At 45.3% G+C, this 27082-nt stretch overlaps 1 protein-coding gene across 1 annotated transcript in view; it reads right to left on the bottom strand.

Moving 5' to 3' along the window:
* The window catches only part of LOC144762155 (uncharacterized), a 269735-nt gene that overhangs the window by 147451 nt on the left and 95202 nt on the right, over positions 1–27082 (bottom strand). The window contains exons 7-14 of the mRNA XM_078647312.1: positions 17590–17708; positions 16083–16197; positions 13009–13095; positions 11133–11248; positions 8590–8740; positions 7835–7965; positions 4770–4860; positions 3629–3778 (exon numbers count right to left, since the gene is read on the bottom strand). Coding sequence (XP_078503438.1) covers positions 3629–3778; positions 4770–4860; positions 7835–7965; positions 8590–8740; positions 11133–11248; positions 13009–13095; positions 16083–16197; positions 17590–17708 — 960 coding nt within the window. The remainder of the gene's footprint in view (positions 1–3628; positions 3779–4769; positions 4861–7834; positions 7966–8589; positions 8741–11132; positions 11249–13008; positions 13096–16082; positions 16198–17589; positions 17709–27082) is intronic.

Here is a 27082-nt window from a genome sequence, read left to right on the forward strand (position 1 = left end):
AGTTGACATGGGGTACACAAGGGGGTGGTGATGGACGGAGCATCTGAACCAATCAAACACTCACACCCAGTCAACAGATCTGGGTTTAATCCATCACCGTTCTTTAGCCCTTTCTGCCACCCCAGTTCAGACATGGCCATATGCAAATCAGTCTGACCCTGTGCCTCATGGGAACAGTCCAGCCCGAACTGCCAAGCCATGTCTTCCCTGGACCGGAATCAAGCTTCTTAGGACCGGTTTCTGGCATTTCAGCCGTCTTCAGCCCGGCTACCTTGAATCCAGTGGCAAAGTGAGCAAGGGACACATTATAGGGATAATTTGGCCATTTTCCTGTAACCTCAGGAGATGCCATTGCAGAAAAGGGGATTTATGGCCCAAGGTGTGCCACAAGTATTCATTAAAAGTAATGAAGGGGTGAAATCTGTAGACACTTATTTCTGTCTGAGACCACTAATGCTCATTGCCCTCTGAAGTCATGTACGGATATATTGTATAGGGCCACTGATGCATATAATGTCTGGGCCTGCTGTGACATATTATGTCTGAGGCAGCGGAAGACTATTCCCTTAAGGCCACTGATGTCTATTATAGCCTTATAGCCCGCCGTAGCGGGCTATACCGGCTACTAAAGGCCCGCTGCAGCGTTAAAGGCCCGAGCCAAGGCGAGGGACTTTAACAAGGCAGCGGGACTTTAATAGCCGGAATAGCCCTGCTACGAAGGGCCATAAGGCTATTAGAACATTCTGCCACTAGAGGGCAGAACGTTCTAATACATAAAACAAACCCTTATGGGAGCGCGAGGGGATTGGAATCCCCTCAGGCTCCCTGAAGCACTTTACCGTCTGGGGCCATTGATAGAAATTACTGCCTTGGTTCTTGCTATATAGTGCTGTCAAGGGGCACTGATACATACATAGCTTCTGTGGCCTTTGATGCATATTATGGTCTGGGGCCTCTGATGCAGACTCAAGAAAAAGAGAGAGTTTCCCAGGGACCAGAAAGGACTGGGTTCCAAACGGTTGTCAAAGAAAAAATTCCTTCCTGTGTAATTATTTTAGTGGGTGACCATGAGGCCTATCCATATCAATTGACAATTATTAATTTACAATTGAGGCAAGCGGAAAAACACATTTTTGCTCCACTGATGCAGACTACTGCTCGGAGCCATGGACACATATATTTTCTTGGGCCACTGATGTCTATTGCTCTCTATAGTGATTGGTGCACATTACTGCCTGTGGTTATCATTACCTTCATGTATTACTGATTTAGTGACACTGTCAGTAATGCTTTTATTTTAGTGAGGTATTCGTCTTATTTATATTCAGTAATCACTTCCAATGATGTCTTTATCTGCAATGTCATTGATGTTGAGTTCTGCAACACATTTTATTGCTCACCCCTTAGAAATGTTGCAACCTGAGTGATTTGACGTGAACCTCAAAGAGAAATGTAGGCTGGGGCCTGACCTGGGACAGACTCAAAGAGAATGGCTTGTCCCATTACAGATGAAAAGTAATTAATGTAATCCTGCCCTACCTGAGTAGTATGGTACTTTTACTTCTAATCGGAGTCCAAATGTAGAACTGTAAGTACCCTAATTCAAAAAATAAACCAAGATAAAAGAGTTACTCTTTGCACCAGATTTCTTTAACTTGTCGTGATAAAGTGTCACTTGTGCCATGCATGATGTGTATAAATGTCACACAATGCTATTACTGCAACGGACGTAGGACGCCACCAGCCATCTTGAGCCATTTCGTCCTGGTATTTTTACTCCTGATTGAAGTAATTACACGCGATCAAGATAAGCGGCAGCATATTTTCTTTCCCGCTATCAACCGGAGGATCCCGTTTTTTAATACCGCTTTTAACCCTACTTCTCGTTTGAGAACTCCACTCATTCTCTCCATTATTGGTAAACACGCTGTTTTAAAACCGGCACATTCCGCCCGTTTGAAACGTTACCTTGATTGGGGTCGTTCCTCTGTGAAAAGTTGCCCAATTATTGAATCCTTTAAAGAACACATCTGTTTGAAACGAAGCATTTTTTGTGTCTCCTGAAGAAGGCGTTGTTGTACACGCCGAAACGCGCGTCGAGAAATATTCTCTTGCCACTATGTTTTATGAATTATTGTCCATTTATGTTTAATAATTTTGTGTATTTAGTATATGTATTTTAAATTGAAATAAATGTGATTTTTCATTAATTGTATATTAAATATTATTTGATTGGAACAAAGTTTGGTTTGAATGTCCTCCCCCTCCATATACTAGTTCCCTTTGTTTTTATTCTAATTGCCTAGGAATTGTTACATTATATTATTTCCCTGTCCTAGGAATTTTTATCTGTGTTCAGGGGGTCCTTGTTTTTTACACATAAATGTCACACAATGACCTACTGTAAACGTGGAGATGCCACTTATAATTGAAACTGAAAATGTGGGTGTTCACAAGGCCTTCTGCAACAGCTGCCTCTTCGAGAGCCCCAATCTGAGCATGCTGTCACGCGCACCTGTTGCACTATCACTACGCGAGCATGGTGCCACATGCACCTGTTGCACTATCACTACCTGATCATGCGTCCACACACACCTGTTGCACTATCCCTACACGAGCATGGTGCCACAGCACATGTTGCACTGTCAGTACCCACACATGCTGTCACGCGCACCTGTTGCACTATCACTACCCGCTCATGGTGTCACACACACCTGTTGCACTATCCCTACACGAGCATGGTGCCACAGCACATGTTGCACTATCACTACCTGCCCATGCTGCCACATGCACCTGTTGCACTGTCACTACCCGCTCATGGTGCCACAGCACCTGTTGCACTGTCACTACCCACACATGCTGTCACGCGCACCTATTGCACTATCACTACCCACTCATGCTGACACACGCACCTGTTGCACTATCACTACCAGCTCATGGTGTCACGCGCACCTGTTGCACTATCAGTATGCGAGCATGGTGCCAAATGCACCTGTTGCACTATCACTACCTGCTCATGCTGCCACACACACCTGTTGCACTATCCCTACACGAGCATGGTGCCACATCACCTGTTGCACTATCACTACCTGCCCATGCTGCCACACACACCTGTTGCACTATCACTACCCGCTCATGGTGCCACAAGAACCTGTTGCACTATCACTACCTGCTCATGCTGCATCACGCACCTGTTGCACTAGCCCTACAGGAGCATGCTGTCACACGCACCTGTTGCCAAGCCCCTACCCCAGCATGCTCCACACACACCTGTTGCACTATCACTACCTGCTCATGCTGCCACACGCACCTGTTGCACTATCCCTACATGAGCATGGTGCCACAGCACCTGTTGCACTGTCACTACCCACACATGCTGTCACGCGCACCTGTTGCACTATCCCTACACGAGCATGGTGCCACAGCACCTGTTGCACTGTCACTACCCACACATGCTGTCACGCGCACCTGTTGCACTATCACTACCCGCTCATGGTGCCACACACACCTGTTGCACTATCACTACCCACTCATGTTGCCACACACACCTGTTGCATTATCACTACCCGCTAATGGTGCCACACGCACCTGTTGCACTATCACTACCCACTCATGTTGCCACACGCACCTGTTGCACTGCCTCTATCAGGGCCTGCTGCCGGGTGATTTCCTGCTGCAGAGTTGCCTGTTGTTTTTGCATCTCCTCTAGATTTTCTTCACTCTCGGCTCGATCCCACTGGGCACTGGATGACATGTTCTCCTTCAACCAGCACAGAGCCTGAGGGAGAAAAGAGAGTCTTTAGAGCTTCATGAATTCAGAGCAGCAAGTGAAGCAAGCCGTGCTTCCACACGATGCAGAGAGACAGGGAGCAATGGGGTGCATTATTCTACTGTTGTGTTCTCTATCCTTCTGTCCTACCCTTCTAGAGCCTAGATCAGTGGCTCTCACCTGTGGTCCAGGGACCCCTGGTAGTCCGCGACTCCGGGGGAATTAGAAATCAGAGACTATTAAGTCGGTATCCTCAGACTGATTAATGGGAGCAGTGCAAGTGCATCAAACAGAATATAATATACACAATGAGTGGCCTAAATTGAATTTAGAAAAGCTCCAACCTTCCCATTAAAATTGTATTTTTTATATATTTTGTTTTGAATTAAATAAAATATTTAATCATTTGTATATTTGATGAATGCTTTTGTCTGTATTTTTGTGTACTGTTTTGTGTTCCAAGTCATCGAAATTGCTTAGGCGGGGGTCCCTGGCTTCCAGTAAAAATTCAAAGGGGGGTGGTCCCCAGATTCCAACAATGATTCATGGGTGTCCCTGGATTCTAGTAATGATTAAGTGGAGAGGTCCACAGAATAAAAAAGTTTAAGAACCACTGGTTTAAATGAAAATATGCACTGTGCCTGGGTAGAAGAAAGGCGGAGCAGTGTCACCAAATTTTTATTATTATTACTAGTAGTAGTTGCAGTAGGAGGAGGATGAGTTATTCCAGTAGTTATTAAGATATAAACAGTTGTATTTCCTATATCAAATGCCTATGCGGGCTATACTTTGTTAGCAAGAAAACCAACAGGAATACGGATCAGCGTTGATCTGAGTGACAAGCAGCCTCGATTTGAAGAAGAAGAAGACAGGGTTAAAAGAGCACTTTGAAGAATGTAATCATAGCATAAGTTAGATTCCTTTTCAGATAGATGCTAAAGTTCTAAACTCCAAGCAGTTGAGCCTTCTTGACGATCATCGGCCTCTCTGATTTCCGTACCTGGGCAGCTACCTGGCAGAAGTGCTGCAGCTGGGCCTCCGGTTGAGGTCTCGCCTTTGGACCGTCCGTCTGTCCTGCAGGTCTCTTCTTTCTGCAGACACCAAAAGGTTAATACATTTTAGAAGATGGTCAGCCTCACCAAACCCCCAAGATTATGTTAGCATTGATTTTAACCGTTTGTGTTTCGGGGGAAAAAACCATTGTTCATTTTTTTTGCTTAGTTAAAATGGGGAACTAAAAGTAGAGGATTCTGGGATGAATCCTTGTTATTCTAGTAGTATATTCATCAGTTCTACTTGTTTTAAGCACCATCCAACAAGTCTCTTTCAGGCCTCTTTACAGTGTTTTGGATCAAAGAGAAAATCGGTTATCACCTATAGTTAGACCAGTAAGGAGAGTTAGTTTGGACAACACTTGATTCTTTGTCCCTACATTTCAGGAAAGAAGCTTGTGAGCCTGCACAAATCTCTTCTTCAAGCCCCTGCCAAAATTCTAGAATGGCTTGCTCACCAGCAACTTGCCCGTTATATTGAGAGGAATGGCCTCTACCATGATTCTCAACATGGTTTTCGCAGGGGCTGCAGCATGGAGTCGGCCCTCATTGAGATGGCCGACTCTGTGCGATGGACCTTAGATCAGGGATCGAGGGCGGTGTTGGTGCTGCTGGATTTATCAGCAGCATTCGACACCGTCTCTCACCCCTTACTGCTTAATAAATTGCAGGATAGTGGCATTCAAGGCAAGGTCCTTGATTGGATCAGCTTGTTTCTGTCCAACCGCACACAACAGGTCCACACCCCTCCTTTTATTTCAACACGTAGACCATTGAAATGGGGTGTCTCCCAGGGCCCTTCTCTAAGCCCACTATTATTTAAAGTGTATTTTTCACCATTGGCAGAGCTGATCTCCCGCTCAGGAATAAAAACAACGTCCTATGCGGACGATATCCAGCTGCTGTTTACGTTTAAGGATCCATCCCCTAGTGCTTTCAATCTACTCAAAACATGTCTGAGAGATATCGCCAGCTGGATGGACCTTAAATCCTTGAGACTCAACGCTGGGAAAACAGAGGTGCTCTTTTTTAATCAGCCATCTCCTCTTAGCTCGAACCTGTGGTGGCCGGAAGATCTGAGCCCAGCCCCGACCCCAAAGGACTCTGTGAGAAACTTAGGAGTTTGTTGGGATAACAAATTATCTTTTGACAGTCAGGTTCAAACTGTCTCAGCGGCCTGTTTTTCCAAGATAAGGATCTTAAAAAAACTAATCAACTATCTTCCCTGTGCTAACAGAAAAACCATTGTTCATGCCCTCATCATCTCCCATCTCGATTATGCTAATGGTCTGTATCTGGGTCTCACTAAATGTCTCTGTCAGAAACTCCAAAGGGTCCAAAATGCTGCTGCACGCCTAATCGGTGGCCTTACCCGCAGACAGCATATTTCCCCATACTTAAGGGAACTACACTGGCTCCCTATGGGCAAACGAATTGAGTTTAAGGCGATGATACTCGCCTTTCGATCCACTAAGGGCCTTGGTGCGGCTCATCTTCAATCTACCCTACAGCAATCTGAGAACCCTTCGCTCCAACACCAAACTTTTGGTGGCCACCCCAAGATACAGGAAAGCCCGAGCGGGTGGAAAGACCTTTGAGCTTCGAGCTTCTCAAAGATGGAATAAATTGCCTCTGGATCTTCATAGGAGCAATTCGGAACGAGAATTCCGCAGATCTTTGAAAACTTTTCTGTTTCGCCTGTAATTTCTAGCCTTCGAGACAGTTATCATTCAATCAGCGCCGGGACACCCCGTTCGGGTATCTGTGCGCTTTACAAAAGACACAATAATAATAATAATAATTGATAAGCTCTTGCACCAGCCCCCCCTACCTATGAGTTTTCAAACTCAGCCTTATGTACCATCTCCTTTGTACCCTTCACTAACTTCTACAAGAGAAGCGGGTGTCTTTCAAAACCCTGTAAATCAGCCATTGCTCTACCCATGAATGTGCTTCTTCCATTGTCAATAAATTGAGTAGTTTGTGCCGGTGTATTCCTTTTTTCCCATCATCGAGGATTTACGCCTTGTCACTGGGTTCCGAACTAGGAGAATACATTTTTTCTGTGCTTTTCCTGAACAGTGAACCAAGAAGAAGGTAAGAGGCTAAGTTTATCCTTCAAGGGTCAGTCAGAGGAGACCTAGTTATCTTACCACCTGTGTTCACCAAGATAGTTAGGAGTATGGGGTGTGTCGGGGTAAGGAGGGGACAGAGTTGCATTACACAAGCGACCTGGTCTTATCAAAACCCAACTCTCCTGAGCACCATTTCCATGGCAAACTCCAGCAAGAAAAGAGGACTGTGTATCCCATAGGATCAACGAGAGACCATCACAAACACACACCAGGGTTGTATGATGTTACAACGCGATCTTTTAGATCACGGTACATCACAACGCATCTTTTACAACGTAAGTCGTTACCACGACTTGCGTTGTAGGGTGCTGGACTTAGGAATAGTAATATTTACTATTCCAACTCCAGCCTACGTACAGTAGGGAAGGTGTTGGAATAGTAAATCTATTATTTCTTAGTCTAGAGCGCCCCCCCCAGCGCAAGTCATGGTAACGACTTGCATTGTAAAAGACGCGTGGTAATGGCAGCGCAGTGTTTTGACCGCGTTGTCATGGATGTTCCCCGTCAAAATTACCATACATAAGAATTCAATGTGATATAAGTTGATATCAGGCATGTGCCAAGATTCCAAGATTTTCTTCTACAAACTCATTTTTTTTTAAAAATCTTTGCAAGCTTTGTAACGCTCATGAGGGTTCAGGATTTTTAAGTTCTGTGATAATAGGTTTTGCGTCAATATTTTTTCAATAAAAAAAACTCACTTTTAGTGGGTGAGTTATCTTGCAAAATAATATTTGAAAGAGAAACCTAGCATGAGTGAAGTGTTGCAAAGTTTAATCTTCACAATCTTTGTGGAAAGCAACTCTTGTGAACTTTCCAAAACGCCATAGGTGAGATTTTAATTTTGCTCACCCTATTTAATATCAGCAGAACACTACCTTTTGTGGTCACTGTGGCGCCCGTTGATGACATCACTTCCTGTTTCCTGTAGCACCTTCGAGGAAGAGAGCTCGCTCTTTCCTTTTGATGCCCCTGTTCCTAATGAGTTAGGGCCATCACCTCTTTCCACCTATAAGAACACATAGATTACATAAGAAAACATAGGTTTTGTTGCAGTCAGATTTCAAGAGTAAAGAAAATGACCAGACAACAAGCACATCTTTGCTACCACAATATGTGAAATGAGACTAGCATTCATCCGCTGGTTTTAGCTTGAAGTGTGGTCATTGGTTCACGCATTCGCCTCCTACAAATACCCTTTGCGATGTCTTCGTGCCACTAGGATCTCGTGCAGAGGACCATACATGGTACAAAAGGGGGTGGTGGTGATGGACGGAGCATCTGAACCAATCAAACACTCACACCCAGTCAACAGATCTGGGTTTAATCCATCACCGTTCTTTAGCCCACTCTGCCACCCCAGTTCAGACATGGCCATATGCAAATCAGTCCGACCCTGTGCCTCATGGGCTCATGGGAACAGTCCAGCCCGAACTGCCAAGCCATGCCTTCCCTGGACCGGAAACAAGCTTCCGAGGACCGGTTTCTGGCATTTCAGCCGTCTTTAACCCAGATCTGTTGACTGGGTGTGAGTGTTTGATTGGTTCGGATGCTCCGTCCATCACCACCCCCTTTTGTATCACTTTGAGGACCGTACATGGTGCATGACTCAGGATATGAAGTCTTTACTGACCTCGTTGCCTTCGATGCGCAGTCCGATGAGGCTTCCTCTGGGCGCGGGTCCAAGCTGCGGCTTTCCCACGCCGCGAGGCCCTTCCTGCGCATGGGTTACGGGACCCTCTGCATCCTTGGGAGGACGCCCTTTCGATGTCAACTTATCTTCTCTAGAAAACAGGGAGACAGCGGATTGTACGGTGAAAAACAAAAGTGTAGTTGGATGGGGATGGTCAGTTGGGGGGCAAGTTATGCAAAATGGGGGCACAATGCATAGGGTCCATGGCTTGCAATGTCTGAGGGCATGATATAGGGATGTATGACATTTCAACGCATGCTTTTACAACGCATGCCACTACGACGCAGGTTTTACAACGGAAGTCGTTACAACGACTTGCGTTGGGTGGCGCTGGATAGTGAATAGCTTAATTTACTATTCCAACTCCAGTCCCCGTGGATAGTAGGGAAGGTGTTGGATAGTAATTAAACTATTCCCTATCCTAGAGCGCCCCCCAGCACAATGCGTTGTAATAACTTGCGTTGTAAAAGTTGCATTGTAATGGTAGTGCGTTGTAAAAGTTGTGTTGTAAAGGATGTTCCCCATGATATAGTGCCTAGAGCTCCTCATTCATGTGACTGGGCAGCTTGGGGTCTTCGTGGGACTATCCTAGGGAGATCTGTCTTTGCTCAAGCGATGGTCTTCAATTGAATCTATTACCTATCAAAAGTACCTAACACTGCCCTCTCTCACATGGATATGATGTTGTTTCTCTCTTCAGTGTTTCATGCTATCCCAAACACTCACCATAATATTCCTAAAAAGTGTGCATAAAAACTGATCTTGACTTAAAAATTCTGATTGTGACTCATTTTTCTTTCCAATGACCCTCTCCTTCTTTTCCATCCTCTGCGCGCCTCGTCTCTCTGAGCACCGCCAACTCACATGTACGTTCATCTTAATCCCCATTATTGTATTTCTGGAAATTGCCCACAACTCATCTCATGCAACACAACCTGTACTTTAACAATCGACCCCTGCATCCTAACAATAAAATAGCCTGGAGGAGGGAGGCAGTAAAGAAAGAAAAAGTACCACTAGAACCTTTGGTGTGGGGGTCATTGGTTTTTTATTTTTCAAAAACAAACTTCCGCTTTTGGAGGTTTTTTTAAAAAATAAACTTTGGAAAAGGCTCAACAGCTGTCCGTCATATTTCATGGAGCCATCCGTCAAACATTTTCTAAACTGACCAGAATCGCCACGGCACTGGCAATGTTTTGAAATATCGGCCAGGCAGGCAGACATCTTTAAATTTGGAGAGCAAAGTAATGCTGGTTGGCTGACATAAATTCCTCTGCAACTCTGTCTACCTTGACTGGAAATCAGGCTCTTTGGGCCATATGTATCATGGAAATTCGCCGAATTTCGGCCTTTGCGAATGCGAATTCGCAAAATGATATGTATGAAGGATATCCCGATGCAAAATAAGGAATAGCAACATTTGCGATTCCTTAAATGCAATGTAAGAAGGCAAAAAAAATTGCTAATTGTCCTTAAGGAATCGACAATTACCACCAACTTCTAGTTGGTGGTAAGTTGCGAATTCCTTGAAAAATGCACAATTTTGCATTTTTCAAAGTGCCATGTGATGCACATACATACCCTTAGGGCATGTATGTACGCCACATGTGCACCCATGCATATTTCAGGGGTGTAACAGGGTGTCCTTTGGACACCCCTGCACCCATGAAATTATTCTCAATTTGCGATTAGCAAATTGCGAATCGCAAATTGAGAGAAAATTCCCATTCGCTAAACAATTGCATTTTTCTTGATACATACCATTTTGCGATTCTGAAATAGCGATTTCTTAAAAATCGCTATTACAGAATCGCAAAATGGTTCCTTGATACATATGGCCATTTGTCTAGAGTGACACAGTGGGCGAAAAACGATGGGTTAGAATGCTACCTCGAGAGATTGCCGCTGGTTGGTCTATTTGCAAGCAATCAACCCATAACCTTTTGGGTGTTTGATTTCCAGCAGTATGCTTAGAAGCTCAACCGCCGCAGCTTTCCAAGCCCACTACTGCCAATGTTTGTGAATTCCAAAAAGTAGTACATTTGCATCCATTTACGTGGCACTTCTGTGGGAGCTGACTTGCTACTTTTTTGTGTAAACAGGTCACTATATATTTTTACGTTCCTGATCCAAAAAATGAACAAGTTAACCCCTTTACTGCGCTGAACATTCCACGCTAGTGCGGAACGTTGTATTGCGCGGGCGGGGCCGCGTCGTCCAACGGACGTGCGCAGCACTACCGAGGTAGTGCACGCGACGAGGTTAAAGCCTCCTAGTCAAATCAGAATGTAGAGAAAAACACAGACATATAAGGCACCACTCTGGGTCCCCCAGACCAAAGTACCAAGCCAAGAATGGATTTATTCGAGGGGTGTCACACCCCAAACACCCTCACTCTCCCCCTGCAGCTACGCCCCTGCTTTCAGCCCGTGCAGTGGCAGCTTACGTCAATGGAGGCGTTAGGGGAGTAAGGTCATCCTTACCTGACAACCTGCTGAAGAGCGCCCCAGCTGTTCTTCACCTCCCGGTGCTTCTGGGTAACCCCGGCAGCCAGCTCTGGGTGCAGGCTGATGAGTTGGGACACCGTCACGTCCAGCATCTGGAAAACAGGGTGGAAATGTGACGTTACCGGGGGAGGGGCAGGTGCTGTGGGGTGGGGGAGGCACAGGTGAGGTTAAATCCAGGCATGGAAATGTGATGTCACTGGCAATGGTGGGGGGGGAGCAGGTGAGGCTGAACCCAGGTTTGGAAATGTGATATCACCGGAAGGAACCCATGTGTGGAAAGGATGTATGACATTACAACGCATACCTTTACAACGCATTTTTTACAACGCATTCCATTACAACGCATGCCATTACAACGAATTTTTAAAAAATTCCATTACAACGCATTCCATTACAACGCATACTACCTTTACGATGCATACCATTACAACGCATAACATTACATTGCATGTATGGTAAGTATTGGATAGTATAGGGGTAAAAATTACTATTCTAACTCCAGGGGGTGCAACAGTAGGGTAAGTATTGGATAGTGTAGGGGTAAAAATTACTATTCTAACTCCAGGGGATGCAACAGTAGGGTAAGTGTTGGATAGTGTAGGGGTAAAAATTATTATTCTAACTGCAGGGGGTGCAACAGTAGGGTAAGTATTGGATAGTGTAGGGGTAAAAATTACTATTCTAACTCCAGGGGGTGCAACAGTAGGGTAAGTATTGGATAGTGTAGGGGTAAAAATTACTATTCTAACTCCAGGGGATGCAACAGTAGGGTACGTGTTGGATAGTGTAGGGGTAAAAATTATTATTCTAACTGCAGGGGGTGCAACAGTAGGGTAAGTATTGGATAGTGTAGGGGTAAAAATTACTATTTTAACTCCAGGGGGTGCAACAGTAGGGTAAGTGTTGGATAGTGTAGGGGTAAACATTACTATTCTAACTCCAGGAGTTGCAACAGTAGGGTAAGTGTTGGATAGTGTAGGGGTATAAATTACTGTTTTAACTCCTGGGGGTGCAACAGTAGGGTAAGTGTTGGATAGTGTAGGGGTAAAAATGACTATTCTAACTCCAGGGGGTGCAACAGTAGGGTAAGTGTTGGATAGTGTAGGGGTAAAAATTACTATTCTAACTCCAGGGGGTGCAACAGTAGGGTAAGTGTTGGATGGTAATGGTATGGGTTGTAATGGTATGCGTTGTAATGACTGCGTTGTAAAGACATGCGTTGTAGTGGTATGCGTTGTAGTGTCATGCGTTGTAATTGTTGCGTTGTAATGGCATGCGATGTAATGGATGTTGCGTTGTAAGAGTTTCATTGTAATGGTAGTGTGTTGTAAAAGTTGCGTTGTAAAGGTTGTTTCCCGAGTGGAAATGTGATGTCACCGGGGGTTGGGTGGGGAGGAGCAGGTGGCTGCAGCGTGAGCACCCTCAATGTCTGCCAGGCTACAGGGTGCAGAACTTAGGAAGAAATTTTGAGCCCCGGCATAGGAAGCTCATAAAAGCAGGTGTTACCATGAAAAAGCCTATTTAAATGATTCCAGTGAACATAGATTGCTCCTCGTTATCCGCCTTGCCTAGTCTGGTCAAGACCTATGTAAAATTAAGACCTATTACCTTTTTCTCTTTTTTATGTGCTTTGCAAAAGTGCTCAACTATGTATTTTTAGACCAATTGCAAAGATTTTTATTAATCATGCAATAAAGAATTACTTTACTTTACTTACTTACTTTACTTTATAATGGGTTTCCAGTTTTAGTTTTGCCCAGATGGTGTCAACAGAGTGAGGTGAGGTTCTTACATATACAGAAGCTAACACTTGCAAGCAACCTATGGCTCAGTGTACTGCGTTTCCATTTACCATGATCTGGCCGGCGATGTCCCGTACATCTCGGTCAGCTTGGCCCTCCGGCTCCGCCTGGGCTCTGAGGCTGCACACCGTCCTTCTCTGCACAAACACAAAGCACTTTATTCAGACAGTGAATAATGCAGTGACATGGAACCACGAATTATCGCATTATTGCGAATCAGCTGCCACCATGGAAGGTAAGACATCGTCCTATGGGGAAACAACCTTTACAACGCAACTTTAACAACGCACTACCATTACAACGAAACTTTTACAATGCAACATCCATTACAACGCATGCATTTGCAAAGCAACCATTACAACGCATGACACTACAACGCACACCCCTACAACGCATATCATTACAACTCAGTCATTACAACGCATACCATTACAACGCATAACATTACCATCCAACACTTACCCTACTGTTGCACCCCCTGGAGTTAGAATAGTAATTTTTACCCCTACACTATCCAACACTTACCCTACTGTTGCACCCCCTGGAGTTAGAATAGTCATTTTTACCCCTACACTATCCAACACTTACCCTACTGTTGCACCCCCTGGAGTTAGAATAGTAAATTTTACCCCTACACTATCCAATACTTACCAAACATGCAATGTAATGTAATGCGTTGTAATGGTATGTGTTGTAAAGGTAGTATGCGTTGTAATGGAATGCGTTGTAAATGTAGTTTTAAAAATTTCGTTGTAATGGCATGCGTTGTAATGGATGTTGCGTTGTAAAAAATGCGTTGTAAAGGTATGCGTTGTAAAAGTGTGCGTTGTAACGTCATACATCCGTCCTATGACCTGGAGAGGGATAGAAATAATGTGTCCATGAGGGATACGTCAGCAGGACCAAGGTATGAATCACCCTCTACTGAAGATAGTCTTAGTTGGGACATATCTTCTGCCCCGAAGTATTCCCTGTATTGGTCTATTGCAAAGCCAGGTATCACCTGCGGTACACAAGTGATAGAAAAGTCCCAATGCACTGCACATCTGCCAATCTCAAAGTGCCCCGTCTGCACCTATGGTGCGTAGAGATTGCAGCTCTCGTACATATATTTACAAGCGAGACCATGGTGTAACCACTCTAAAACATGAGACCAGGGAGGCTAGCGTTTGGAAGTGGTACGTCTTCAGACAACTGGGTGTAAGTGCTGCTCTTGCCAGCTGTGCCCTAACCAGGTCTTGATCACCTCTTCAGGTCATACCACAGCAGATCATCCAATAGCAGGTAGAACTGGGTGCCACCTGCATAGGAATCGTTTAAAGATATGGGAAAACCCAATAAACCCTTGTAGGCTTGGGCAATAAACATTGCAAGGCAAAAGTAATCTACAAGGGAATTTGTTTTTTAGTACAATTGTGATTTAAAACTCAATTGGACGAGTAAGTCATATAAGATCAACCTCGAACGTGTCCACAGAAAGGGAAACATCCTTTACAACGCAACTTTTACCACGCAGTGCCTTTACAACGCAGGTTTTACAACGAAAACCATTACAACGCATTGCGCTGGGGGGCGCTCTAGGACAGGGAATAGATTTAACCCCTTGCATGCTCATGACGGAACGGTTCCGTCATCAGCGTCGGTGCTCCGGTGCTGATGACGGAACATTTCCGTCATGAGCCAATACGCTTTTAAACCCTTCAGCACTGCAGCGAAATTCGCACAGCACTGAAGGGGTTAATTTACTATCCAACACCTTCCCTAGTGTTCACGGGGACTGGAGTTGGAATAGTAAATTAAACTATTCACTATCCAGCACCCCAAAGCGCTATGCGTTGTAATGGTATGCGTTGTAAAAACCGCGTTGTAACAGCATGCGTGGTAAAAGCATGCGTTGTAATGTCATACATCCCCACAGAAACAACAACAGTGAATGAGAATGGAAAGTAGTAAGCACACGGAAAGTCCTAATTGTACAAAAATAGTTCATATATTTTGTATGTCAGAAGTTAATTCAAGGGGATACATAAAAAGGAATAAACCATCAGCAAAAAATGTCATGAAAAGATGTAAAAGTCAAATAAACAAACAGTTCATAACATGCATCAGCTCCTACAATAGCCAGAGAGCAACTGTAATCCAATAATGAATAAACAATGCTCTTCAGAAAATAGATTTCATTGGAGTTGATGCGAAAGTCGACGTTTCGGTCTTGCCAGCCTGAGTCTATAAGACCTTCAACAGGACAATTGATTTTTTCAGAAAAAGCCCCCTTTCTATCTAAAGATTGATGCGAAAATACACAATATGTGTGATCTTGTGGTAAGGTGGCAGTCAGGATCGCATTGCTGTCACTGTCAATCAGTCAGAATTAATGTTCTTGATAAAGAAGAGAGACCCAACGTCAATGATGGAGTGCGCTAAGAGTATGTGGTTACTCATATGCATAGGAATGGCATCTCCAATATTTGGACCAATCTACTAAGCCTGGGGACCAGAGACAGATGTTATGGTTCCTGACAGAAGGAAGTTTGTCCAACACCACTGGTCATGCCCTCCACAAGAATAGCGATGAGAAACATGAAACTGTCCGGTGTCTTGGCACAGGCAGCGAGGGCATGGTCCAGGCAACCTCTGAAACAGCCTCATTTTGTCCGCTGCAAAGAAACAGCAAAAGGGTCATGGTGAAGGGGCTTGGACTGGATACCACAGGGACCACGGATGGAGGTGTGGGGCTCTACAAGGCGCTGAAACGTGTCACGTGTGGTCCTAATGAGGACAGGTAAGTGAGATGCAGATAGAAACAGGGTACCCTCTGAGGGGTGTCCCACCCACATCCTGTGGGGCTGGCGGGAGTGTGTAGCCATGAGGGTTCCATACTGAAGGTGCCAAACAAGAACATCTGGGACACTATAGTGAGAGCTTCTGCATAGACCTTTGGCACTGCATGGATTTGTTTTTGACTCTTGTTACTATCTTAAAACTAAAGGTAGTACCTGCAATATTATCCCTTTTTGTGATAAGATGTGCCTCCCTGAGCCATTTCTCTGTCCCAGGTTGCCAATATGAGGGTGCTGCCCCTGCAGATCACTTGCCCATTGCCTTCCCTCCCCTGGCCACCTACCTTGGTGTCTATGGTGCGGAGAAGGGCATCGGCCTGCTGGTGGAAGGAGGCTGCTTCCAGGGCCAGCTGGAGCGTGTTGTGGTGGTCGGCCAGCGTCCCCTGCACTTTCAGCCACCTGCACAGACATATTCACACAGTTATAAGGGGTGGGGCAGGTAAAGGGGGTGTTATGTTATGTTAATATACACTTATAGAGCGCATTATCACCCAGGGGTATCTAAGCGCTATCAACGGACAGACACCACCAACGAGAGATGCAGAGCCACCAGCTCAGAGGGGCGCAGCACCCCATACGTTACACCTCTCTCCTTGACTATGGGTGACTCTGAATGCCCCGCACTGGTACCCACTTCCGTCTGTTTACCCGGCACATGTGGACGAGGACCTGTGGATGCGGCTGCCGAGGGCACGAGCTGGCACCGCTGAGTGGAAGAGGGACTTTTGGCGTGTGCCCTCTCACCATTTAAGGGCAGGAAATATATGTCGAAGTGGGTTGGAAGAAACACAGGAGGATCCCAGCAAGTGTGATGTGTTGCCTTTGACGGAATGTTTAGCCGCTTACACAGGCCACGTCATGCCACAACGGAAAAGCTTCATGTGGCTGTAAATGCCACACGTGGAGGTGCCCAGGTGTTAGAGGGGCAACGTAGTCAGCATCGCGCAAGTGTCAGCAATGGACAGGGTTAATGGAAGTCAAAGAGTGAGTGTGGTGCAACAGGAGTATTTGGGAAATCTGTGTTTGGAAGAGTCAATTGTACTTTACAAATGTGACCTTTTGTGTCTTAAAAAAAAGCAGAGAATGGTGCATGGTTCACTGGTGAGTTTGTAGGTTTCTGAAACATCAGCATGTCTGCAAAAGGGATCAGCAGATACTCCCCCCTCAGGGACTCATTTTGCAAAGGGTGTTTCCACTTAGAACAGGACAGGTCTCCAGTCTCTTCGAGGTCTGGGTTTCACCTTGAGATGCAAGTGGTCACCAGGCTGGGTTGACTGGTGCACCTAGGTGGATGGACGGGTACTCCTAGGACTGGGGTACCATGTCCCCTGAGTGAGCACTCTCTTACTATCTGGGTAGCCAAACCTGCACTTCTTAAGGGGTCAGCTGGGCACTTTCTATAGAAGCGACGTGGTATGCCCTGGATGGGTGGGTACATTTTGCAAAGTTTAGTATGGACAATCCTGTATTTACTAACCGGGTACTCAGGGACCTCCTTCGTGCGCAGTCTGGTGCTACCTAGGTTGGAATATAGCGCTTCCAGGTTGGGGGTGCTGGGACTCTACATGGAGCCGGCCTGGTCCGCTTTGGTTAGCGGGCCTTGCGCTCCGTAGCGGAGCAGTTTTGTGTTCCTCAAGTAAGCACTACAGATGTCCTGTTAGCGCACCCTTGCACCACTACTTCTTGTTTGTGCTTGTGTTGGGCTCAGGTGGTGTGCTTTGCTCGTGTACTTCCTGTATAGGCGCTACGCAGGCCTTGTTACTGCATCCTTACCCTACCGGTCTTACTCACATCTTGTTGAGGTGCTTGCGTCGAGCCGAGATACTCCTGCTTTCGTTCTTCCCCTGCTTCTCCAGCTTTTGGGCCAGGCCGTTCACCTCCTCCTGCAGGTTCCGGAAGCGCTGCTGCTCCTGCGGAAGCACAGTCACACTCAACATTTATATAGCGCTTAGCACAAACTGGAGCACCACTCATAAGCACCCAACTCAGCAGAGCAAAATGTATTGGTTTCTGAATGATGAAAGGCTACACTTTGGGCAAAACTGAAGGGCATATTACCAACGATTAGCGATATTTATCGCTAACGAGGCTTAGCAACTAATTTTTTATCGCTAAGCATCGTCGGAAATTATCGCAGAGATAACTTGCTATCAGCAAGGTTAATCTCAGAAGTGATATAAATCCTCGCGCTAACTGCCATATGAGAGATTATCGCTGGAAAACCAACGATAATCTCTCGAAGTTTGGCGTTAGCTTGATGATAGGGGCTCACAAACTTAGCCATGATATCCACCTTCCATAGGATATCATGGCTAAGTCAGGAAAATACCAGGTGTAAAAAAAGTAGCGCTGCTTTTTTTATCACTACCAGGGTTAGCGAAATCCTTGATAATAGGAGAAATGTCGCTTAACAACATTTCTCCTATTATTTTTCTCTGGAACGCCCCCTTTGCATCTCATTAGAGATGCAAGGGGAAGCGTAGAGAAAAATGGTGCTAACATGCGAATTTGCGTGTTAGCACCCTGTTGCTGATAGGGAGATAATGTTATCTCCGCTTTCTTGGCTTTTAAAGCCAAAAAAGCGGAGATAAATCCCTTGATAATATGCCCCTGAGAACCCACAGTCATCAAAGACCTCTACTGCGAGCTCAGAAGATTCCTAGGTTTATACATGAGTGCAGCAAATCTGCCTTTTCTGCACGGTCACCCCAAATTTCACCTTTCTTTGGACCTTATTTTTGTAGGATTTCCAACTCTGTGTAAAGCAGAGGTCTAATGTCTGTGCCATGTTGAAACACAGTTAAATTGGCTTACCCCTGGCTGACATATTTAACTTCCCTATAAGTTCCTAGTGTATGGTATAGGAAATACACCTTGGGCCTGAAAGTTAAATGCCAACTGTGGACTGCACCGCCTTGTGCCATCCACAGAGTGGGCCTGTGAAATATGGCTTGATGTCTACCCTGTGTAGGCTGATTGCATCAGCCTAAAAAACAGTTGTCAAACTTTTCAGTATAACCCTTTCTGACTCATGGGAGACCCTTTTTTAAATATTAATAAGTCATACCTCGGTACACCTTATCACTCACAAGGTAGGGTGGCTGATATGTAAAAGTGAAGAATGTAAGAAATTACAGTTGGAAGGCACCTCCAGTGACTAAATAAATAAATTCCATAGTTGTAAAATGTGGCTTATAACGCGTAAGGGTACCCAGATGCTGGGGGTCGTCGGGGATATTGCCCAGAGTCACATGATGCTAAGCTGAAGCCAGGGATCGAACTGCAAGCCCCACACTCTGGAGCCTGCCAATCTGCCCACGCCGCCACACCTCTCCCTCTCAACTCCAAAAGCTACACTGGGAGGGCTATAGCTGGATCCTAAAAAATGTCAAAGTATACATTATAAATTTTAATCTGCAACTTTTGACAGGAAATGGCTAAAATAGTCATTCAAATACTATTTTTAATATTTATGAAAAATCCAATTCATTGGTGAAGTTTGAATTTCAATAAATATTTAGCAGTATATTAGAGAAAGTTACTTTTTTCTTGCTTCAATCGCCTGAATTTGCTTTAGCCCACCAGCAGCTGTCAAGCGGGTTATTGACCTTAATGAGCTGTGAAAACTGCTCCCACAGCAGAACTTAGGACCAGTGACAGAATGGAATGCTTGTAAGGCATATGTGAGCCCTATCAGCCCAGGAAGGACAGTTGAGTGGGCCCAGGAACGTCATTAACGGGCAGAGGTGAGACCGGCCCATTCATAGTTCAGTATAAGATGAAACCTGAAGAAAGAATGGCCTTTGTCCCAAGGCCCCCACCAGCCAGGTTGGCTCCAAACCCAGTGGGAGGGGAGCTACCCACAGAACTGGTTTGGAGTGGACACAGGGGATGGGCCTACTCATTTTCCTGGCCACACTTCTGAGGGAGCACTAGAGCTCTGCATAAGGGAAGAAGGTTTCCCTAGCTCGGATTTTAGGAGGGAGGTGGCCTTTGGGACTGTTTGCAGTAAGGCAAGAAGAAAGTGCTGAAAAAGTGGGCAGTGTTGCCACTGTGAACTTTTTTGGCCATTGGTTCGGGAGTGTCCAGAATTCACCCCCATCCACTGACTAGTGCATTCCATAAATGTGGCGACCAAAGAACCCCTCCTGCGAACACTTTCTGGACCTGCAGAAGATCAGAAAAGCACTGGTCCTGCTGTCTGTGATCTGCGTTGAGCCCTAAATGAATGGGCCGGCTCCCTCTTGCATCCACGAAACCACGAAAAAGAAGTTGGCTCCAAGAGTCAGTTGGCTGACCTCGTTTGTGGGATAGGGACACCACAAGCTGCAAGAGGCCTTTCTTCTAAAGTGATCAGTTGACCAGTGCCAACTGGTCTTGGACTGAACCTTGCTGGTGGTTTCCACGGCGTGAGTACTGGCCCCTTAGTGCTGTCTCGGAGGTCCGAGGGACCTCAGAAGTGGCCCAGAGGAGCTGCTCCAAAAACCCTGAAAATTTGGGATTTAGAAAATGTTTGGACTTGCAAGTCCTCTGGAGCCGTCAGCAAGACCTTGCAGCAAAGGTGTATGATTTTAATGCAACTTCCTCAAATATAGATTCAGGCTTATCCCACTGGAGGATTTTGAGCTCCATAAACAGTCTAAGTCAGAAGGTAAAATCTTTAACCGCGGCAAACCTGCCTTGTGTATCCAACCAGTGCTCCATTGCGCTCGGCCTGAAATCACGCCACGGTCCTGGTCTACCATTCCATAGACTATCATAGGTGCGTATTGTTTTTTGGTGCAATTTTTACTTAACATTTCAAACATTCATATCTCTGATTGCCCTTTATAAGATCTTTGCTATTTTAGTATCATTTTTATTACTTTTTGGCCTTTTTTTCTAATTCAGTTTGGGATTTTTATTGTTTTCTTATTTTTTATTTTAATACTGTTTTGGCACTTCATAAACACTTTACACATTGGCCTATGTTGAGCTGCCTAGTCTTTGCCATCACTACCATAGGGTTCAACTCAGGGTAATTTATAGACCTTGGAGTTCACCTGAGAAGTTAGCGTTATTATTCCATGGTTTGGGTGACTGCCCATATCAAGTAATAATTCTCGTTCTTACAGTGAGTGGTTCATCCACTTCAGGTTTTTGCTTTGCATTCTGGAACTTGTAGCCCCACATGGGAAACTTGAGACCTGTGCTATGCATTCTGGGACTTGTAGTCCCACCTGGAAAACTTGAGACCTGTGCTATGCATTCTGGGACTTGTAGTCTCACCTGGGAAACTTAAGACCTGTGATATTGTAGTTTGGGAGATATATGACATACCTGTCAAAACCTTTCTAATTTTAAAAGTGCCTTTTTCCTGTGGCAATGGGAAGCTTATAATCTTTACCGATCAGGGAAATATAGCTAGTTATGTTATGCGCATTTGTATAGCGTTTTACTACAATTGTGATGGTCTTGTGTGATGTTTAGACTCTGGGTGTCATCAACGGTTCTAAGGTATTTTTTCACCAGTCACAGTCACCTGTTGTAAATGTAGATGTACTTGTATAGCGCACGACTACCCGGAGGCATCTCGGTGCTTGTACTAATACCCCTGAGGAAACCTTCCTGGCCTTTCCCTGTAAAGTGCCCACTCCTGGTCACCCCCAAGGTGAAGCCAGGCATCCCAGCGTTGTGGGGGCCATTGTGGAGATTAAGCAAGCTATTGCCCAGAGTTGCAGAGTGGGACCCATGATCTCAACCAAATATGCAACAGCCCGACCCATAAGAGAGGCTCTACCCTTGACCTTATCATCTCCAAAGAGGGCGCTATTCAACTGGAGTCAATCCAACCTTGTGACTGGTCAGATCACCATATTGTCTCCTTCCTCATCAAGGAAAAAACCAGACTTAACTCAGTTCAACCCCCTAAGCACAAAGTGTGGAAAAGAGACTTGAAGAAACTCAACCCAAACTCCCTACCACCCAACAGCTGCAATCGGCTACTTCCCCCTCCCGGCGATACAGACGTTCAACTTCTGACTGACCACTATCTCAATACTATGTCCACAATAATCGATGAGGCGGCGCCCATGCAACTGAAAAGAGTCTCGTCCAAGAAGACTTCCAACCCATGGTATGACGGAAGCCTCAATGAGGATAGACGGGCCATGCGAATGGCAGAGCGTACCTGGAGGTCAGCCCCCTCTGCAGTGCACCTAAAAAGTCTAAAGAAACAGAGAAACGCCTACTTCAGGAAAATAAAACGCTCAAAAAGAGACTTCTTCAGCCTCCAGCTCGCCCAAGCTAAAAACCGTCCAAGAAAACTGTTTGAGTTAGTCAGAACACAATCCAAAGAGCAACCCCAGACACCCAGCCCTATGGGCGATACTCCTTCCTGCGAAGACTTCTCTGCCTTCTTTACCCAAAAAACTGAGAGAATAAGAAGCAATCTCCTCAATGACGCTATCCTGTACTCCAACCCCCGACACACAGCAGTGCCTCAACCTAAGAACAATGCTACTTGGTCATCCTTTGACACTTACTCCGTAGAAGAAATTGGCAGACTGCTCAGCGCCTTGAAACCTTCCAATCACCTCTCTGACCCCCTTCGTGCTAACGCTGTAAAAGACTTTTCCCCCTGGCTTCTCCCACTCTGGTCTAAGATTATCAATAGCTCTCTTCAACAAGGATCCATCCCCAACGCCCTCAAAGTAGGGCAAGTCACACCGCTACTAAAACAAGCATTTGCAATGCAATAGGTCTCGCATTAGGAAAGTTTGAGCTATTGGTATTGTAAATGACACATTTTTTATTTATGTGTTGGTTTTGAAAATAACGAAATTAATAGCTTTGTCATTTACAATGCCAATAGTTATAACTTTCCCAAATGGGACACCTATAGCATTTGTAATGCAAAATGTAAACACCAAGATAAGAAGTTTTAAGATTGCTCTCTTCCTAACGGGCAGCCAGTGCAGGGACTGCAGCAGGGGACGGGACTGGGTACGTCTGGGCTTATTCAGAGCCATTCTTGCAGCAGTATTTTGCAATATCTGGAGCCTAGAGAAAAGTTCTTCATGGAACGTTTTGTTTTGCACCATATACCTATGTATCTACGATAGGGTGTTTACGCTATCATTGACTAGCTTTGAACTTTATGTTATTTACCTTGTACCTATGTATCTAAGACACTTACCTTGTAAAGCGCTCTGATACCCGCAAGGGTCTTGTTCGCGCTATATAAAACTTTCAAAATAAATAAATAAGGTATTGCCCAGAGTTGGACTCCATGATTGGAATAGGCACCCAGGCGAGAATTATCAGGTCCGTGGAATTTTGAGCCCAACATCTGCCGAGGTGGGGAATTAAACCCTGGTCCCGGGCTAGACCTCTGCATCAGGGTCTGCCGCTAAAATCATTAAGCCACACTTCTCCGCAACATCCCATTGACTTCGTGACCCAATAGAATGCCTGTAAGGATAGACACTGCGTCCAATGTCTCTCAGTCCTTTCCCGGTTGCCAGGTTTTTCAGCATCTTTGGATTGGACCTATTGAAGCCAGTTATTATGAAAGTGACAAACTCATGAGTTAGTGGGAGCAGTGGTAATCTCCTTTACTTAATGGATCTCACCTACTTCGAAATGACACATGTCTCTTTACAGTGAGCTGCCACTTTCATCTTCATTTAAACTGATGGCAACACTGGTTGATGGAGACAAAGAGCAGTGGAGAGGGCGGGGTCTGGGGAGATCTATACAGGCGTTTGCAAGTTATTAACAGGCGCGACAGAGGTACTTTACACCTCTGATGACAGCTGGCCTGTTGCTCACCTTTTTTTGGGCGACAGCGAGGAGCAAATAAACGGAAGATCAGCCGATTTTTATTTTTTTAAGTCACTGTTTTAATTTTCGTGGTGACTTTTGTAAAAATAGCAATATCCAGGGGGGTCTGTAAATTGAGCTGGCGAACCACGAATTTGGTTGACAGGGTACACATAACTTTTATCTTGTCCACCAAACTCTAAATAACTCCCATTTTCTTGTGTCGCAGTGGTTAACTTCAGAGGCAGGAGACATCAGGTTATATTAATCTCAGCTTCCCCACTTTACCCAAAAATGTTTGATCCAGGACAAATCACCTTATAAATCAGTGCCTTCAGTCCCAATCTGTATAAACTTGAGAATATTTATAAACATCCAAACTAAGTGCTACATATAGTGTGTTTTAAGTGTATTTGTATCACGCATTCACCCTTTGCACTGGTCCCAAATCACTTTCCGATACCCTGGCGCTGTAGAAGTGGTTGGGTTTACAGTGTTGCATTTAAAAGCCTAGGGTGCAGCTATCAATAGTGCAGCAGGTACAGTGGCACCAAAGCTTTGGACTGTAAGATACTCTCTTCATCAGGGTGATGGCTGTCTTTTACCACACAGCAATGGGTAGATGAGGCATTATTCTTGCATGGCTTGAGGGCCCAAAGTCCCACTGTATGGTTCCCCTTATTTACACACTTTATTTTTTGCAGTATTTTACAGCATGAACTCGCCCTAATGTATTGGAGCGCTTTACTTGAGCACCAGTTACATTACACAAGGACACATTCATTTTTTGGTAGGCCAGGAAAGATTAAGTGATGTTGAGCCGACCCGAGACTCTAACCTGGTTCCCCAGCTCCAAAGTCAGCAGCTCTGACCGTTATGCCACCGCCACATTAATGAACATGTATAAGTAGCTATGAAACCTAAAGAGTCGGTAAACTTCACAGGGTAAAACTTTAAATCTGCTTTTTGCTGTCAGTCAGGCTCCAACACTTCAAATTACTGTAAACGCTAGCCACTGTGTTTGGACAATAAAAGGCATGCCTTGGGCGAGGGGAGTGATGCACATTTTCCAAAACAAATAATTGAGTTTAGCTTTTTTTTAAAGTATTTTATAGGAAGTTTCCATTGATTTAAGCAAACAAACGCAAGCACATAAAAGGCAGAATGCACGTGACTTCCTCCCCCCTTCTTTCTTGTCCCTGGCCAGAGAGCACCCGACAGTCTCGCTAAGAGGCTACAGGAAATGAAAACAAAGAGGGGTTGACATGGTTACGGGGTGATAACGAGGGAAGACATGGCAGAGGCACTTGATGTACAGCCGGGTCACCAAAGGTTGGCTCCGGAGTCAGAGTCCTGCTAATTTCCCGACCTAAGGCGCGCTTCATTAACCGAGCCTCGAGACACAGCGTCTGTGTCCAGCAGAGAGAGAGCTCGTTATCCACGCAGGGAGCGAAAGATACAGATCTTAATAATTGTTGGGGCCAGTTCAGGTTTTTAATAGAAAAAAAAACTCGTCTTTGTTTGGAATGGCAATTTATGTCTCCCCTCAGAACCATGAATATAAAAACAAGCATTTACAATGCAATGGGTCTCCCAGCATTAAAGTTTGAGCTATTGGCATTGTATATTACAATGTGTTACATTAATTTATTATCAAACTCTGAATTGTTGTATAAAGATGATTTGCAAACTGTCAAATGTTGCTGAATAGTAAGCAACGTTGTGAATAATATTGTTTGCTAGTCACCCTTGGGTACCAGAGTACTTCACTTGAGGCAGCTCACTACTCTGCACTCACTACTCTGCACTCACTACTCTGCACTCACTACTCACTACTCTGCACTCACTACTCTGCACTCACTACTCTGCACTCACTACTCACTACTCTGCACTCACTACTCTGCACTCACTACTCTGCACTCACTACTCACTACTCTGCACTCACTACTCTGCACTCACTACTCTGCACTCACTACTCACTACTCTGCACTCACTACTCTGCACTCACTACTCTGCACTCACTACTCACTACTCTGCACTCACTACTCACTACTCTGCACTCACTACTCTGCACCCACTACTCACTACTCTGCACTCACTACTCTGCACTCACTACTCTGCACTCACTACTCTGCACTCACTACTCTGCACTCACTACTCTGCACTCACTACTCACTACTCTGCACTCACTACTCTGCACTCACTACTCACTACTCTGCACTCACTACTCTGCACTCACTACTCACTACTCTGCACTCACTACTCTGCACTCACTACTCTGCACTCACTACTCACTACTCTGCACTCACTACTCTGCACTCACTACTCACTACTCTGCACTCACTACTCTGCACTCACTACTCACTACTCTGCACTCACTACTCTGCACTCACTACTCTGCACTCACTACTCTGCACTCACTACTCTGCACTCACTACTCTGCACTCACTACTCTGCACTCACTACTCACTACTCTGCACTCACTACTCTGCACTCACTACTCACTACTCTGCACTCACTACTCTGCACTCACTACTCACTACTCTGCACTCACTACTCTGCACTCACTACTCTGCACTCACTACTCACTACTCTGCACTCACTACTCTGCACTCACTACTCACTACTCTGCACTCACTACTCTGCACTCACTACTCACTACTCTGCACTCACTACTCTGCACTCACTACTCACTACTCTGCACTCACTACTCTGCACTCACTACTCTGCACTCACTACTCTGCACTCACTACTCACTACTCTGCACTCACTACTCTGCACTCACTACTCACTACTCTGCACTCACTACTCTGCACTCACTACTCACTACTCTGCACTCACTACTCTGCACTCACTACTCACTACTCTGCACTCACTACTCTGCACTCACTACTCTGCACTCACTACTCACTACTCTGCACTCACTACTCTGCACTCACTACTCACTACTCTGCACTCACTACTCTGCACTCACTACTCACTACTCTGCACTCACTACTCTGCACTCACTACTCACTACTCTGCACTCACTACTCTGCACTCACTACTCACTACTCTGCACTCACTACTCTGCACTCACTACTCTGCACTCACTACTCTGCACTCACTACTCACTACTCTGCACTCACTACTCTGCACTCACTACTCTGCACTCACTACTCACTACTCTGCACTCACTACTCTGCACTCACTACTCTGCACTCACTACTCACTACTCTGCACTCACTACTCTGCACTCACTACTCTGCACTCACTACTCACTACTCTGCACTCACTACTCACTACTCTGCACTCACTACTCTGCACTCACTACTCACTACTCTGCACTCACTACTCTGCACTCACTACTCTGCACTCACTACTCTGCACTTACTACTCACTACTTTGCACTCACTACTCACTACTTTGCACTCACTACTCACTACTCTGCACTCACTACTCACTACTCTGCACTCACTACTCTGCACTCACTACTCACTAC

The sequence above is a fragment of the Lissotriton helveticus genome, chromosome 6, assembly GCF_964261635.1.
Source record: "Lissotriton helveticus chromosome 6, aLisHel1.1, whole genome shotgun sequence".
NCBI classification, from domain to species: Eukaryota; Metazoa; Chordata; class Amphibia; order Caudata; family Salamandridae; genus Lissotriton; species Lissotriton helveticus.